A 16,747-nucleotide genomic window follows, 5' to 3' on the forward strand; every position below is an offset into this window, starting at 1 on the left:
ACATGCTACATACATACACACTACATGCTACATACATGCAACATACATGCTACATACATACACACTACATGCTACATACATGCAACATACATACTACATACATGCTACATACATACACACTACATGCTACATACATGCAACATACATACTACATACATGCTACATACATACACACTACATGTTACATACATGCAACATACATACTACATACATGCTACATACATACACACTACATGCTACATACATGCAACATACATACTACATACATGCAACATACATACACACTACATGTTACATACATGCAACATACATACTACATACATGCTACATACATACACACTACATGCTACATACATGCAACATACATACTACATACATGCAACATACATACTACATACATACTACATACATGCAACAAACATACTACATACATACTACATACATGCTACATACATGCAACATACATACATACTACATACATGCAACATACATACTACATACATACTACATACATGCTACATACATACCACATGCATGCAACATGCATACTACATATATACCACATATATACTACATGCAACATGCATACTACATATATACTGCATATATACTACATGCATGCAACATACATATATACTACATACAATACATACATATAGACATACAGTACATATAACATAGAGTACATACTTACCGTCACTTGTCACTTTGATCCCCGAAGCCATTGTCACCTGAGGGATAAATATCAAAATAAAAAAACACCAATATACTTACCCCAATCCGCAGAAGTCCACGAGGGTCCCACGTCCATCTTGCGTGGAGAACAGCAGCATCAGCTGATGCTACCGTTCTCTACCAGTTCCAGGAATACAATGATGGAAGGTAGGTATCCTTCTGCACTGTATTCCTCCACCACTGTAAAAAAAAAAAGTCCCTAGTCTCACTTTATGCCATTGCTGCGTGGGAATTTCCCACGCAGCAATGGCATAAAGTGAGACTAGGGACTTTTTTTTAAATTTTTTTTTTAAAGTGGTGGAGGAATACAGTGCGGAAGGATACCTACCTTCCGTCATTGTATTCCTGGAGCTGGTAGAGAACGGTAGCATCAGCTGATGCTGCTGTTCTCCACGCAAGATGGACGTGGGACCCTCGTGGACTTCTGCGGATCGGGGTAAGTATATTGGTGTTTTTTTATTTTGATATTTATCCCTCAGGTGACAATGGCTTCGGGGATCAAAGTGACAAGTGACGGTAAGTATGTACTCTGTTATATGTGCTGTATGTCTATATGTATGTTTTGTATGTAGTATATATGTATTATGTATGTAGTATGTATGTTGCATGTATGTAGCATGTAGTGTGTATGTTGCATGTATGTAGCATGTAGTATGTATGTTACATATAGTATATATGTAGTATGCATGTTGCATGCATGTAGTATATATGTATTATGTATGTAGTATGTATGTAGCATGCATGTAGTATGTAGCATGCATGTAGTATGTAGCATGTATGTAGTATGTATGTTACATGTAGTATATATGTATTATTTATGTAGTATGTATGTAGCATGCATGTAGTATGTAGCATGTATGTAGTATGTATGTTACATGTAGTATATATGTAGTATTTATGTTGCATGCATGTAGTATATATGTAGTATATATGTATTATGTATGTAGTATGTATGTAGCATGCATGTAGCATGTATGTAGTATGTATGTTACATGTAGTATATATGTAGTATGCATGTTGTATGTATGTAGCATGTAATTTTTTTTTTTTTTTTACATTCAACACATTAGCCGGATGATGGGACTACTACTGTCCCATCATTGGCTAATGTGTCAATCACTGTCATGGTAGCAGGCATCGCCCAATGGGACTTGTAATCCCATCGGTCGATGCCTGCACAGACCCCCGGAGCCTGCACAGCCCCCCGGCAGGCCGGCACAGACCACCGGAGCCTGCACAGACCACCGGCAGGCCGGCACAGCCCCCCGGCAGGCCGGCACAGACCACCGGAGCCTGCACAGACCACCGGCAGGCCGGCACAGCCCCCCGGCAGGCCGGCACAGCCCCCCGGCAGGCCAGCACAGACCACCGGAGCCTGCACAGACCCCCCGGCAGGCCGGCACAGCCCCCCGAAAGGCCCGTACAGACCCCAGAGAGGCTGTACAAGGCAAAAATAGGGTTTTTCTTATTCCGATACCGGAAGTCCCATAGACTTGAATGGGACTTCCGGTATCGGAATCGGCGATACCCGATATTTTTTTTAGATCGGCCAATACCATCCGATACGATACTTTTAAGTATCGGACGGTATCGCTCAACACTAATTCTAACATTATAGGACTGCTTGTTCTCACCCTCAAAGCTCTCCACAGTGTAGCACCCCCCTACATCTCCTCCATCATTTCTGCTTATCAGCCTACCTGCTCGATACGCTCCACAAGCGACTAATATCTACACTAATCCAAACCTCCTACTTCTGACTCCAAGACTTCTCCCAAGTTGCACCAATCCTCTGGAATGCTCTACCCCAAGAAATTAGAACCACAACTTACGCAGTTTTGGGTGCTCCTTAGAAGCACATCTGTTTAGGGTGGCCTATCACGTTCCCTAATCAAAGTCCTTTTTATATATAGCCCATTCACTGCTTCTTTAAACATAACTCTCCATGAAAATCCACCGCACCTAAAAACACTACAAATACTGGCTGGTGAGCAGCTCATGCAGCCTTTATCTATCCCCATGTGGTCAAGATGGCTGGACCTTCATTATAAATAATCCTTTGTATTTTGTGTCACCCCCACCTCATTGTAGATTGTAAGCTCTTTTACTATCTTTGCTTTAATTATTGTATCAGCTTTAACTTTGTTACTTATGACTGTTGTGTATGAACCGTTGAATTGTAAAGCGCTGTGGAATATGTTGGCGCTATATAAATAAAGATTATCATTGTAGATGAATCTCTTTCAGCTCAAATTACGTATTTTTCAATCTAGATATGCTGGAAACCTGGTGTTAATAGAATATTGGTTGTTGTTTATAGTCTATTTAGCTGTAGCAATATTATACTGTACATTTGAGGAAAAAATGGACGTGACAGGCTAACTTACTAGGCTTTTAAATTATATTGATTTGCAAAGACAATTACATAAAGTGAATCAGTACACATCAGTGATACAACTGTGTAGTAATATGTACTATCTAAGATGAATGATTCATTTGTGAAATCATTAAGATGCCTACACTGATACAGGTTATGCAATATCCTTAAATTACTACATTATAACATGCGGATATGGTCTTGGGTTACATATTAACTTCTATCAATCTTGTTTGTGCAACAGAGAAAGATTTCTTGCAGCAAAGAAAGTCGTAGATCAAGGTATTGTACTGAAAAACAAAAAACCCCCCAAGCAATATGTCTTAAAATGTCATCTTTACATTGTCAGACAATAAGGATTGTTTTTATCATTTATTATGGCACAAATTTGTCTTAAATGGGCAATGTATGCACAAAATGTGCTAAAATGTTTGACGACTATGTAAAAAAAATGGCAAAATATTTTAAAATTTTTATATCTTGAAAATGTTGCAATAAATTATATCTGCTATTAATGGTGTTGTTTAGCACTGCTGTCTTCTAAGAGAATAGGGAGTGACTTGTCAGTCTAGCTGGTCGGGCTGGGCGATGCCTCGGGGGACTTGACTTTTGAACCAGTCACCGTCCACAGACGCAGTTTCAAATTTAAAGTCGCTGCACTTATTCTCATACCTACCTGCCGCCTTCTTCACTTTTCAATCACCGGCAATCTGGTCGGTTTCCAGCAGTCTGCAACCTGTCGGATCACTCCAATGTTTGCTGGAGCGAGCCGGAGGTCACTCTTCAATTTAAGCCTATGAGAGCCTTGTTCTGGTTCTTGAACTTGCATTGAGAGCTTGTGATGTAACTTCTGGCTAGTCAGAAGTTGCGGTCACAAGATGGCGCTTTAAGACCAAAGAGGCTTTGAAAAAGGTGAAGACGCCGGAGAGCGACTATAAGACCCGAGGTATGGACCTTTTATTAGTGGCAACAAGCACTTATTTAACTTAACGTGAACAGTATATGATAATGTTTACAATGCAATAAGCTATCAAACTTTATTTTTTTAATAACTCCAGTATGTCCCAGACAGTGGCTATTATTGGTGCGGGGTGCAGTGGTCTCACAGCCATCAAATGTTGCTTAGAAGAAGGTTTGGAGCCTACATGTTTTGAGCAGAGAGATGGAATTGGTGGAGTCTGGAAATACACGGTAAGGACATTTACATTATCTGTCTTTCAGCTTTTTATTCACAGTGAAAATGCATCTTAAGTCTATTACATTTTTTTCTTTATTTGTTTGCGTTTCACATTGATATATCCCATAGAGAAAAGTACAAAGTCTGCATATAGTCTTTTAGTCTCTCTACTAAAAAGTAGTACGCTATATGCCAATGCATAGTGCCCATATACAGGTAAAATATGTTGCTATCCATAGTGGATTGTAACTGATCTGCAAGACAGTGACTCAAAAGTCCTTTTAAAATAATGAACTTTTAAAATAAGGATTTTTATCTGTTTTAACATACAGTTGTGGCCAAAAGTATTGACACCCCTGCAATTCTGTCAGATAATACTCAGTTTCTTCCTGAAAATGATTGCAAACACAAATTCTTTGGTATTATTATCTTCATTTAATTTGTCTTAAATGAAAAAACACAAAAAGAATTGTCCTAAAGCCAAATTGGATATAATTCCACACCAAACATAAAAAAGAGGGTGGACAAAAGTATTGGCACTGTTCGAAAAATCATGTGATGCTTCTCTAATTTGTGTAATTAACAGCACCTGTAACTTACCTGTGGCACCTAACAGGTGTTGGCAATAACTAAGTCACACTTGCAGCCAGTTGACATGGATTAAAGTTGACTCAACCTCCGTCCTGTGTCCTTGTGTGTACCACATTGAGCATGGAGAAAAGAAAGAAGACCAAAGAACTGTCTGAGGACTTGAGAAACCAAATTGTGAGGAAGCATGAGCACTCTCAAGGCTACAAGTCCATCTCCAAAGACCTGAATGCTCCTGTGTCTACCGTGCGCAGTGTCATCAAGAAGTTTAAAGCCCATGGCACTGTGGCTAACCTCCCTAGATGTGGACGGAAAAGAAAAATTGACAAGAGATTTCAACGCAAGATTGTGCGGATGTTTGATAAAGAACCTCGACTAACATCCAAACAAGTTCAAGCTGCCCTGCAGTCCGAGGGTACAACAGTGTCAACCTGTACTATCCGTCGGCGTCTGAATGAAAAGGGACTGTATGGTAGGAGACCCAGGAAGACCCCACTTCTTACCCCGAGACATAAAAAAGCTAGGCTGGAGTTTGCCAAAACTTACCTGAACAAGCCTAAAACGTTTTGGAAGAATGTTCTCTGGTCAGATGAGACAAAAGTAGAGCTTTTTGGGCAAAGGCATCAACATAGACTTTATAGGAGAAAAAAAGAGGCATTTCAAAGAAAAGAACACGGTCCCTACAGTCAAACATGGTGGAGGTTCCCTGATGTTTTGGGGTTGCTTTGCTGCCTCTGGCACTGGACTGCTTGACCGTGTGCATGGCATTATGAAGTCTTAAGACTACCAACAAATTTTGCAGCATAATGTAGGGCCCAGTGTGAGAAAGCTGGGTCTCCCTCAGAGGTCATGGGTCTTCCAGCAGGACAATGACCCAAAACACACTTCAAAAAGCACTAGAAAATGGTTTGAGAGAAAGCACTGGAGACTTCTAAGGTGGCCAGCAATGAGTCCAGACCTGAATCCCATAGAACACCTGTGGAGAGATCTAAAAATGGCAGTTTGGAGAAGGTCTAAAATTCCAGCAGAGCATTGTAAGAAACTCATTGATGGTTACTGGAAGCGGTTGGTCGCAGTTATTTTGGCTAAAGGTTGTGCAACCAAGTATTAGGCTGAGGGTGCCAACACTTTTGTCTGGCCTATTTTTGGAGTTTTTCTTCCTGAAAATGATTGCAAACACAAATTCTTTGGTATTATTATCTTCATTTAATTTGTCTTAAATGAAAAAACATAAAAAGAATTGTCCTAAAGCCAAATTGGATATAATTCCACACCAAACATAAAAAAGAGGGTGGACAAAAGAACCTCGACTAACATCCAAACAAGTTCAAGCTGCCCTGCAGTCCGAGGGTACAACAGTGTCAACCTGTACTATCCGTCGGCGTCTGAATGAAAAGGGACTGTATGGTAGGAGACCCAGGAAGACCCCACTTCTTACCCCGAGACATAAAAAAGCCAGGCTGGAGTTTGCCAAAACTTACCTTTACAGGAGAAAAAAAGAGGCATTCAAAGAAAAGAACACGGTCCCTACAGTCAAACATGGTGGAGGTTCCCTGATGTTTAGGGGTTGCTTTGCTGCCTCTGGCACTGGACTGCTTGACTGTGTGCATGGCATTATGAAGTCTGAAGACTACCAACAAATTTTGCAGCATAATGTAGGGCCCAGTGTGAGAAAGCTGGGTCTCCCTCAGAGGTCATGGGTCTTCCAGCAGGACAATGACCCAAAACACACTTCAAAAAGCACTAGAAAATGGTTTGAGAGAAAGCACTGGAGACTTCTAAGGTGGCCAGCAATGAGTCCAGACCTGAATCCCATAGAACACCTGTGGAGAGATCTAAAAATGGCAGTTTGGAGAAGGTCTAAAATTCCAGCAGAGCATTGTAAGAAACTCATTGATGGTTACCGGAAGCGGTTGGTCGCAGTTATTTTGGCTAAAGGTTGTGCAACCAAGTATTAGGCTGAGGGTGCCAACACTTTTGTCTGGCCTATTTTTGGAGTTTTGTGTGAAATGATCAATGTTTTGCTTTTTGCTTCATTCTCTTTTGTGGTTTTTCATTTAAGACAAATTAAATGAAGATAGTAATACCAAAGAAATTGTGTTTGCAATCATTTTCAGGAAGAAACTGAGTATTATCTGACAGAATTGCAGGGGTGTCAATACTTTTGGCCACAACCGTACATGTCAGATAAAGCTACCAACATTTTTTTTTTACAGAAGCTGTACCGGTTGCTTATCACTGTCATTTATCACCCATATACTATATTGTTATCCATTATGTTTTATTAAGAAATTAAAAAAAATAAAATTTAAGGAGGTATTTGTTAAATGTCACTTGCCTCCATCACTCATAAATGATAATATAGGTCGTATAATGAATACAGCGTGAAAAGCTCATGGAAAGCTTCATCCATACTCTTCATAAGCTATGCCATACTTTGTTTCTAATATATGTTAAAAATAAATCCAAAAAGCACTTGATAACGCCGCACTTGGTGAACATATGTTATGGAGACGTGAGTGTGATAAGTACACTCACCTTATAGGTTTCTGTTCGGAGCACAACACCCTCTGATGCCTTGCACCGTGAGTGGACTTGAGGTTGCTGCCAGACCTACTTCTTCCGAATATTCACAAATTCGCTGAATACATAAGTGTATGTATATACATTTATAATAGCGACAAAGTCACTGGCAAAGTGCTGAAGGGGAGATACATTTCAATAAGGCTATTAGCTTCAGTGATTTGAAACCCAGAAGTTTCCTCCAGCACACTGTGCTGAGAGGGGTTAATCGGCCACTTTAAAGGCTGGGTTTTTGTGGACAACCATAGAACGTGTGGGAGGTTGTGCACCATATCTCCACCCTAGAGTGTGGTCTGGGGTTTAAATAGTAGGTCTCCAGTGGCTGTGTTCAGTAGAGCTGGAGCCGGCCTCTCCAGAGAAGTGGTTTTGTTTATCTTAACTATATTGAACCTGGCTGTTATATCCTGAGCTTGCAGATCCCTGCATCTGTGGAGACTGAATGCCTTTTTGTTTTCTTCCTGTTCTTGTTTGAAGGATTTTCAACCATTTTTCCTCGGAAAATTCCTCCAGTTCTGTGAGATTCCTGGGTCGTCTTGCATGCACTGCTATTTTGAGGTCTAACCACAGATTTTCAATGATGCTCAGATCAGGGGACTGTGAGGGCCATTGTTAAACCTTCAGCTTATGCCTTTTGAGGTAGTCTATTGTGGATTATAAAGTGTGTTTAGGATCATTATCCATTTGTAGAAGCCATCCTCTTTTCAACTTCAGCTTTTTAACAGATGGAGTTATGTTTGCATTAAAAATTAGTTGAAATTTCATTGAATCCATTCTTTCCTCTACCAGTGAAATGTTCTCCATGCCATTGGCTGCACTACAAATCCAAAGCATGATTGATCCACCCCATGCCTAATGGTTGGCAAAATATTCTTATCCTGAAATTTCTATGCCCTTTTTTCTCCACACATACCTTTGATCATTGTGGCCAAAGAATTCTATTTTAAATCTCAAAGGTCCACAGGACTTGTTTCCAAGATGCATCAAGTTTATTTAGATGTTATTTTGCATACTTCTGTCCCTGAATTTTATGGTGAGGAGAGGTTTTCTTCTGATGACTCTTCCGTGAAGGCCATATTTGTGCGGTGTCTCTGAACTTTAGAGCAATGTACCACAATTTCAGAGTCTGCTAAATCTTTCTGAAGGTATTTTGCAGTCAACCAGGTGTTATGATTTGCCTCTCTATCAATCCTATGAGCATCTCTCCCTGAAATTTTGCCTGGTCTTCCAGACCTTATCTTCACCTCCACTATTCCTGCTAACTGTCACTTCTTAATTACATTTCGAACTGAGGAAAGGGTAACTTGAAAATACTTTGCTATTTTATTATAGCCTTCTTCTGCTATGTGTGCATCCACCATTTTTATATTCAGAGTGCTAGGCAGCTGCTTAGAAGAACCTATGGCTGCTGTTTTTGGCACAAGGTCAGAGGAGGCAGGGTTTTTATAAAGCTGGGAAATTTGCATCACCTACCCTTTCCTAACAATGATGGTGAACAAACCATAACATTAACAGGCTAATTAAGGTCTGAAACCTTGGTCAAGGTTGTGTGAGCATACAAATCTCCAAACTTTTGCATCAGCCTATTTTCCTTTTTTTGTCATTTTTAAAATGTAAAAGATGAAAATTACCGTATTTTTCGGACTATAAGACGCACCGGACCATAAGACGCACCCCAATTTTCAGAAGGAAAATGGGAGAAAATTAATAATGTGTCAAATGGGGGTCCGTCTTACAGTCCGAATTCAGCTTACCTGGGAAGGGATCCGGCACAGGTGGAGGAGTGGTCACAGGGGTCATTCAGTGGTCCAGGCTCGTGCGTTGGCGACTCTGTGTTGGGGCAGGTTGGTTGTGCTGGGGCAGCTGGGCTGTGCTGGGGCAGGTGGGCTGTGCTAGGGCAGGGGCAGCTGTGCTGTGCTGGGGCAAGTGGGCTGTGCTGGGACAGCTGGGCTGTGCTGGGGCAGCTGTGCTGGGGCTGGGGCAGCTGTGCTGTGCTGGGGCAGCTGTGCTGGGGCTGGGGCAGGTGGGCAGTGCTGGGGCAGCTGGGCTGGGGCAGGTGGGCTCTGTGGGGTGAGGGTGGCGGCTCTCTGTGCTCTGGTGCAGGGGTGGTAGCTCAGCCGGCATTTCCTCCAAGCCCGGAGGCCCCCGCACATCCCTTGCTGGCCGCCGCCATGTTGCTGTGGCCTCCGGGAGCATGGATGCTGGAAAGATGGCCGCCGGTCCGGGAACGGTGCATGCGCAGGTTCAGATCTCGTCCCGAGATCTCGGGGGACGAGATCTCGTTGCCGAGATTTGAATCTCGTCCCCCGAGATCTCGGGACGAGATCTGAACCAACGCATTCGCCATCCCCGGATCGGCGGCCATCTTTCCGGCGTCCATGCTCCCAGAGGCCACCGCAACATGGCGGCGGCCAGCAAGGGATGTGCGGGGGCTTCCGGGCTTGGAGGAAATGCCGGCGGAGCCGCCGCCCCTGCACCGGAGCACAGAGAGCCGCTACCCCTGCACCGGAGCACAGGCCGCTGCCACCACCGCACTACAGAACCCCGCGGCACCCGCACCAGCCTCGGAGGTAGGAACATTGCGACCATAAGACGCACCCCCCACTTTCCCCCAAAATTTTTGGGGAAAAAAGTGCGTCTTATGGTCCGAAAAATACGGTATATATTTTTGCCCAAAATACAAGATAAATGGGTCATGTTTTAACTTTAGGCCTTTTAGACATTTCATCTTCATCTTGCTTAACTGTTTACAATAACAGTAATTTACACCAGTGGTTCCCAAACTTTTACATGTGACTGTATTTTCACACTGCCTGTCTACATATTAAACACAGTTAGTAGATCTGTCCCTATATATATATATATATATATATATATATATATATATATATATATATATATCAGTAAACCAGATATTGTTTGGTTAATAAACAATTTGTGTGAATAATGAGGAATGTCGGGTAGATGAAGGTTCTCCAGCCACCCTCGTTGAAGGTTTTGTGGTTGTTCAGTACTTCTGTATTGAATAATGGGCCAAATGTTCTCAACTACATACATTGTTCCGCTCTAATTTATCCCTTGAGTGCTTTTATGTTTTCACTAGTCTATATTCCTGTAGGATGCTGTGGAAGAAGATCAAGCTAGTATTTATAAATCACTGTTCACAAATACTTCCAAAGAGATGATGTGCTACAGCGATTTCCCGATGCCTGAAGACTTCCCTGTATATCTGCATCATTCGAAGATCTTGGAATACCTCAATCTGTATGCAGAACGCTTCAACCTCTTTAAATACATTCAGTTCGAGGTAACACAAAGTAAATATGCTAGTGATAATAAGAAGATAGTATATTCTATGAAAGTTAAAGGATATACTAGATTTAGCACTTTTTCCATTCCAATGCTTAAGAAAAATAAGTAAAATTGTGATTTCTTTGATTTAAACATATCCTAAAATGTATTGTCCAGAGTGAATATCCAGACTTACCGTATGTGTTTTCATTGTTACAAACTTTAACAAAGCCTGAATGGTCTGATTCTGCTGTTATTCTCCCTTCCATCTGCCCCTTTCTTCTGGCTTACCTACTGAATGTAAATGATCATGAAAGAGGGGACAGACCGAGACAATGAAGTATGAATACAATATCAGATCATTTTTGTATTTAGTATGTAACATTGGAGACACAATGGTCTGCATAGGTGATGTGTACACAAAACATTAGGAGATCTTTGTTCTTTTGCAAAGGGAAGTATATCAGGTTCACCCCTTTTTACATTGTCAGATACCAAAGGAGTTATTTTGGAGCCTTTCAATGATGGTAATATTTAGCGCCATTTGACCCCTTAACCCCCGGGCTATTTTCCGTTTTTGCGTTTTTGTTTTTCGCTCCTCTTCTTCCCAGAGCCATAACCTTTTTTTTTCTGTCAAAATGGCCATGTGAGGGCTTGTTTTTTGTGGGACAAGTTGTACTTTTCAACAACACCATTGGTTTTAACATATCGTGTACTTGAAAACGGGAAAAAAATTTCAAGTGCGGTGAATTTGCAAAAAAAAGGGCAATTCCACGGGTTTTTTTTTACCACGTTCACCAAATGATAGAACTGACCTGCCATTATGATTCTACAGGTCATTACAAGTTCATAGACACCAAACATGTCTGCATTCTTTTTTATTTAAGTGGTGAAGAAAACTCCAAACTTTGGTAAAAAAAAGCGCTATTTTCCGAGATCCGTAGCATCTCCATTTTTCCGGATTTGGGGCAGGGTAAGGGCTTATTTTTTGTGCGCCAAGCTGACATTTTTATTAATACCATTTTGGTGTAGATACGATCTTTTGATCGCTCGTTATTGCATTTTATTGCAGTGTAGTGGCGACCAAAAAAGCATAATTCTGAATTTTTATTTTTTTCACGTTACGTCGTTTAGTGATCGGGTTAATTCTTTTTGTATAAACTGCATGTATTCTATGTATTCTTTCCTGTCAGGTCCCACCGTGATTTTACTGTATGCAGCTGCTGAAGTGCTGGCTTTTCAGGACATCGGTGTGTAAAAATCGGACAGCACTCACATGGCCCAAGTGCTGTGTGATTTATTTTTGCACCCATTGACTTCTCTTGCCGATTGTGATCCGATTTCTGGTTACAATTGAAGCATGCTGCGATTTTTTTTCCAGTCTGATCATGATCCAATCCGAGCTGGAAAAAAAAACCGCTGATGAACATACATTGATAGAATAACATTTATCCGAATGCAATCCGATTTTTAATCGGATTGCATTCGTCCAATTTCATCGCAAGTGAGAATGAGCCCTAAGTTTGAGAATCCTAATACATGCCGGGATGCTCAAATTGAAGCATCATCAGAGGGTAGAGAATGCGATCACTGCTGCAGCCTCTGCCCCTCCCTGAAACAAAGCATCAACAGTAATGCCCCTCTCAGAGACTTTCCTAATCCCTGCCTGATGTGCACAGTGACAGCACACTTTCTGTCCATCTCCGGTCAGCAATAACGAGCCAGCAACATAGCATGTTGTCAGAATACCCAGTATGCAAAAACCAGTGATATCCCTTGTGGGGGCGGTGCTGGGCTCTGCACGCTGGATATTCTAACAAAACGCTCTATAGCCAGATTGTTACTCCTGATCCGACCCGGCAACAAAGTGAGCACTGTCATTGTGCACAGTGCACATCATGCTGAGAAGTCTAGCCCAGGGTGTCACTGATCACTCTTTGTTTCAAAGAGGGTGCAGGGGCTGTGGCACCTAGCTATTCTTAAACTGCATGCTGAATCACCATGTCCAGGACTTGGACAGATGATATGAGGTATATCTCTATTTTTATATAATTTTATGAATGAAGATTATTTCCTGCTGCTGGACTTTATACAAATCCACTGCTGCTAATCACTCGCACTATAGTTCATATTATATTATTTAGTTGAAACAGATTCTAGGCCCTGGCAACCGCTCTATTGTATATTCATGTGTTTTTGGGACTCAGATTTATACCGGGTGAGTCATAAAGGACGGATGTTTTTAAACTAATCATAAAATCGTTAAATATTTATTAAATATAAATGTATTCACAGATTTGGTTACGTATACTAATAGCATTTGACAAATTCAAGTGTGGAAAACAACATCTGCCATGTGGTGGCCATTATCAGTGATGCATTTCCAAAGGCGTTCTTGGAAGTTGGCATCAACACGTTCCAACACAACTCTGTCGATTTGGGCAACTTCCACTCGAATAGCTTCCTTCAGTTCTTGTAATGATCGAGGCTTAAGCTTGTTTACACGTGATTTGAGGTGACCCCATAAGTAATAATCGCACATGGACAGGTCTGGGGACCTAGGAGGCCAATTAATATCACCAAACCTGGAAATGATGCGACCAGGGAAGAGAGGGCGAAGAACGTTCATTGTTGCTCCGGCTGTGTGGGCCGTTGCCCCATCTTGTTGAAACCACACACTAGAGATGGGGATATGTTGCCGTCGTAACTCAGGAACAAAGAAGTTATTTATCATGGCGATATAACGTTGTGAGTTCACGGTAACAGTATTGCCATTATCGCCTTCGAAAAAGTACGGACCGATCACGCCATATTTGCCCATAGCGCACCACACCGTTACCTTAGGGCTGTGCAGCGGTACGTGCCGTTCGTGGAGCCCCCGGTGGTCGTTTGTTCATTAGTGTACCTCGTGTACAGAGTGCTTCAACCCAACGTAGGATAGTGTTACGAGCGGGAACAGCTTGATTTCTGTGAATATTGAAATGACGCCGAAACTCACGCTGAACGGCTGTGATACACTCATTATTCTTGACAAAACTGTCGTACGCAAAAACGCGATGTTCTATCGTCCACGGCACCATAGCTTAAACTGAAACTAAAATAAAAACAATGCTTTCACCTCACAAACATAACCCCGCCTCCCGCACATCTCTACCTCCACCTGGTGGTGAGTTATAGCCACTTCAAATACATCCGTCCTTTATGACTCACCCGGTATTAATCACTATACTTGATAAAGCTATCTAATCAACTCCTAAAGCTGTCTATACTATTTTGGTTTCAGTCAAGAGCCAATTATACACATTTTACTACCTTAAACTAGACAAATGGTGGTAATTGCCTTCATTTGCTGCTAACTATAACCTTTTAGATACCAGTGCCGATGTGACATTTACGGTATATTAGAAAACAGATTATGGCATTAAATAGATAAGAATTTAGGATGAAAATTAATTTGGACTTCAGATCACCCCTTTATGTATCCTTTACAAACATGATCTAAAAGCCTTATGTAAATGTTAATATAGTAATCCATTTACTCTTTTTATTCTATCTAGACAAAAGTTTGCAGTGTAAAACAACACTCAAGTTTTGCAACTACAGGAAAATGGAATATTGAAAGTGAAAAAGAGGGAAACAGGAAGATGGATGTTTTTGATGCTGTTATTGTTTGCAATGGACATTATAATGACCCATACCTACCGATAGACTGTTTTCCAGGTGAGCTATTTTTGTGAACCAAAAAGTGTAACCCTTTACTGACATATGATGCAATAGTCCATCATTTGTTGCCTTCCTGTCTTTGATGCAAGCTTAGAAGCAAAGTAACCTTCAAACTCACAGAAAGGGAACAGGACAAAATATATACAGTGGTGTGAAAGTGTTTGCTCCCTTCCTGGTTTCCTATTCTTTTGCATGTTTGTCACACTTAAGTGTTTCAGATCATCATGCAAATTTAAATATTAGACAAAGATTACACAAGTAAACAAAAAATGCAGTTTTTAAATGAAGGTCTTAATTATTAAGGGAAAAAGAAATCCAAACCTACAGGGTCCTGTGTAAAAAAAAAAAAATTGCCTCCTAAACCTATTAACTGGTTGGGCCATCCTTAGCAGCAACAACTGCAATCAAGTGTTTGCGATAACTGGCAATGAGTCTTTACAATGCTCTCGAGCAATTTTGGCCCACTCATCTTTGCAGCATTGTTGTAATTTAGCTACATTTGAGGGTTTCCGAGCATAAACCTTCTTTTTAAAGTAATGCCACAGCATCTTAATCGGATTAAGGTTAGGACTTTGACTGGGCCACTCTAAGTCTCATTTTTTTTTTTTTAAGCCATTCAGAGTTGGACTTGCTGTTGTGTTTTGGATCATTGTCCTGCTGCATAACCCAAGTGTGCTTCAGCTTGAGGTCACAAACAGATGGCCGGACATTCTCCTTCAGGATTTTTTGGTAGATACAGTCATATGTTAAAGTTTGGGCACCCCTATTAATGTTAACCTTTTTTCTTTATAACAATTTTGGTTTTTGCAACAGCTATTTCAGTTTCATATATCTAATAACTGATGGACTCAGTTATATTTCTGGATTCAAATGAGGTTTATTGTACTAACAAAAAATGTGCAATCTGCATTTAAACAAAATTTGACCGGTGCAAAAGTATGGGCACCCTTATCATTTTCTTGATTTGAACACTCCTAACTACTTTTTACTGACTTCCAGAAGCACTAAATTGGTTTTGTAACCTCATTGAGCTTTGAATTTCATAGCCAGGTGTATCAAATCATGAGAAAAGGTATTTAAGGTGGCCACTTGCAAGTAGTTATCCTATTTGATTCTCCTATGAAGAGTGGCATCATGGGCTCCTCAAAACAACTCTCAAATGATCTGAAAACAAAGATTATTCAACATAGCTTTTCAGGGGAAGGATACAAAAAGTTGTCTCAGAGATTTAACCTGTCAGTTTCCACTGTGAGGAACATAGTAAGGAAATGGAAGAACACAGGTACAGTTCTTGTTAAGCCCAGAAGTGGCAGGCCAAGAAAAATATCAGAAAGGTAGAAAAGAAGAATGGTGAGAACAGTCAAGGACAATCCACAGACCACCTCCAAAGACCTGCAGCATCATCTTGCTGCAGATGGTGTCACTGTGCATCGGTCAACAATACAGCGCACTTTGCACAAGGAGAAGCTGTATGGGAGAGTGATGCGAAAGAAGCCGTTTCTGCAAGCATGCCACAAACAGAGTCGCCTGAGGTATGCAAAAGCACATTTGGACAAGCCCATTACATTTTGGAAGAAGGTCCTGTGGACTGATGAAGCAAAGATTGAGTTGTTTGGTCATACAAAAAGGCGTTATGCATGGAGGCTAAAAATCACAGCATTCCAAGAAAAACACTTGCTACCCACAGTAAAATTTGGTGGAGGTTCCATCATGCTTTGGGACTGTGTGGCCAATGCCGGCACCGGGAGTCTTGTTAAAGTTGAGGGTTGAATGTATTCAACTCAGTATCAGCAGATTCTTGACAATAATGTGCAAGAATCAGTGACGAAGTTGAAGTTACGCAGGGGATGGATATTTCAGCGAGACAATGATCCAAAACAATGCTCCAAATCTACTCAGGCATTCATGCAGAGGAACAATTACAATGCTCTGGAATGACCATCCCAGTCCCCAGACCTGAATATCATTGAACATCTGTGGGATGATTTGAAGCGGGCTGTCCATGCTTGGCGACCATCAAACTTAACTGAACTGGAATTGTTTTGTAAACAGGAATGGTCACAAATACCTTCATTCAGGATCCAGGAACTCATTAATAGCTACAGTGAGCGACTAGAGGCTGTTATTTTTGCAAAAGGAAGATCTACGAAATATTAATGTCACTTTTATGTTGAGGTGCCCCTACTTTTGCACCGGTCAAATTTTGTTTAAATGCAGATTGCACATTTTCTGTTAGTACAATAAACCTCATTTGAATCCAGAAATATAACTGAGTC

The 16,747-nt window shown here is 41.1% G+C and overlaps 1 protein-coding gene across 2 annotated transcripts in view; it reads left to right on the plus strand.

The window, feature by feature from the left end:
* The first annotated feature begins 3,328 nt into the window (after nt 1-3,328).
* LOC141085914 (dimethylaniline monooxygenase [N-oxide-forming] 2-like) overlaps nt 3,329-16,747 on the plus strand; it is a 70,465-nt gene continuing 57,046 nt past the window's right edge. The window contains exons 1-4 of one of the 2 annotated variants that reach the window (XM_073571544.1): nt 3,329-3,394; nt 4,171-4,303; nt 10,576-10,764; nt 14,306-14,468. In XM_073571544.1, the coding sequence (XP_073427645.1) occupies nt 4,172-4,303; nt 10,576-10,764; nt 14,306-14,468 (484 nt within the window). In that variant the 5' untranslated portion in view covers nt 3,329-3,394; nt 4,171. Of the gene's footprint in view, nt 3,395-3,460; nt 4,059-4,170; nt 4,304-10,575; nt 10,765-14,305; nt 14,469-16,747 lie in introns of those variants that run through there. The other variant, XM_073571545.1, reaches the window with a different exon arrangement.

Source organism: Dendrobates tinctorius, unplaced genomic scaffold (assembly GCF_039654945.1).
Source record: "Dendrobates tinctorius isolate UK_male_01 unplaced genomic scaffold, ASM3965494v1 ptg000029l, whole genome shotgun sequence".
Taxonomy (NCBI): domain Eukaryota; kingdom Metazoa; phylum Chordata; class Amphibia; order Anura; family Dendrobatidae; genus Dendrobates; species Dendrobates tinctorius.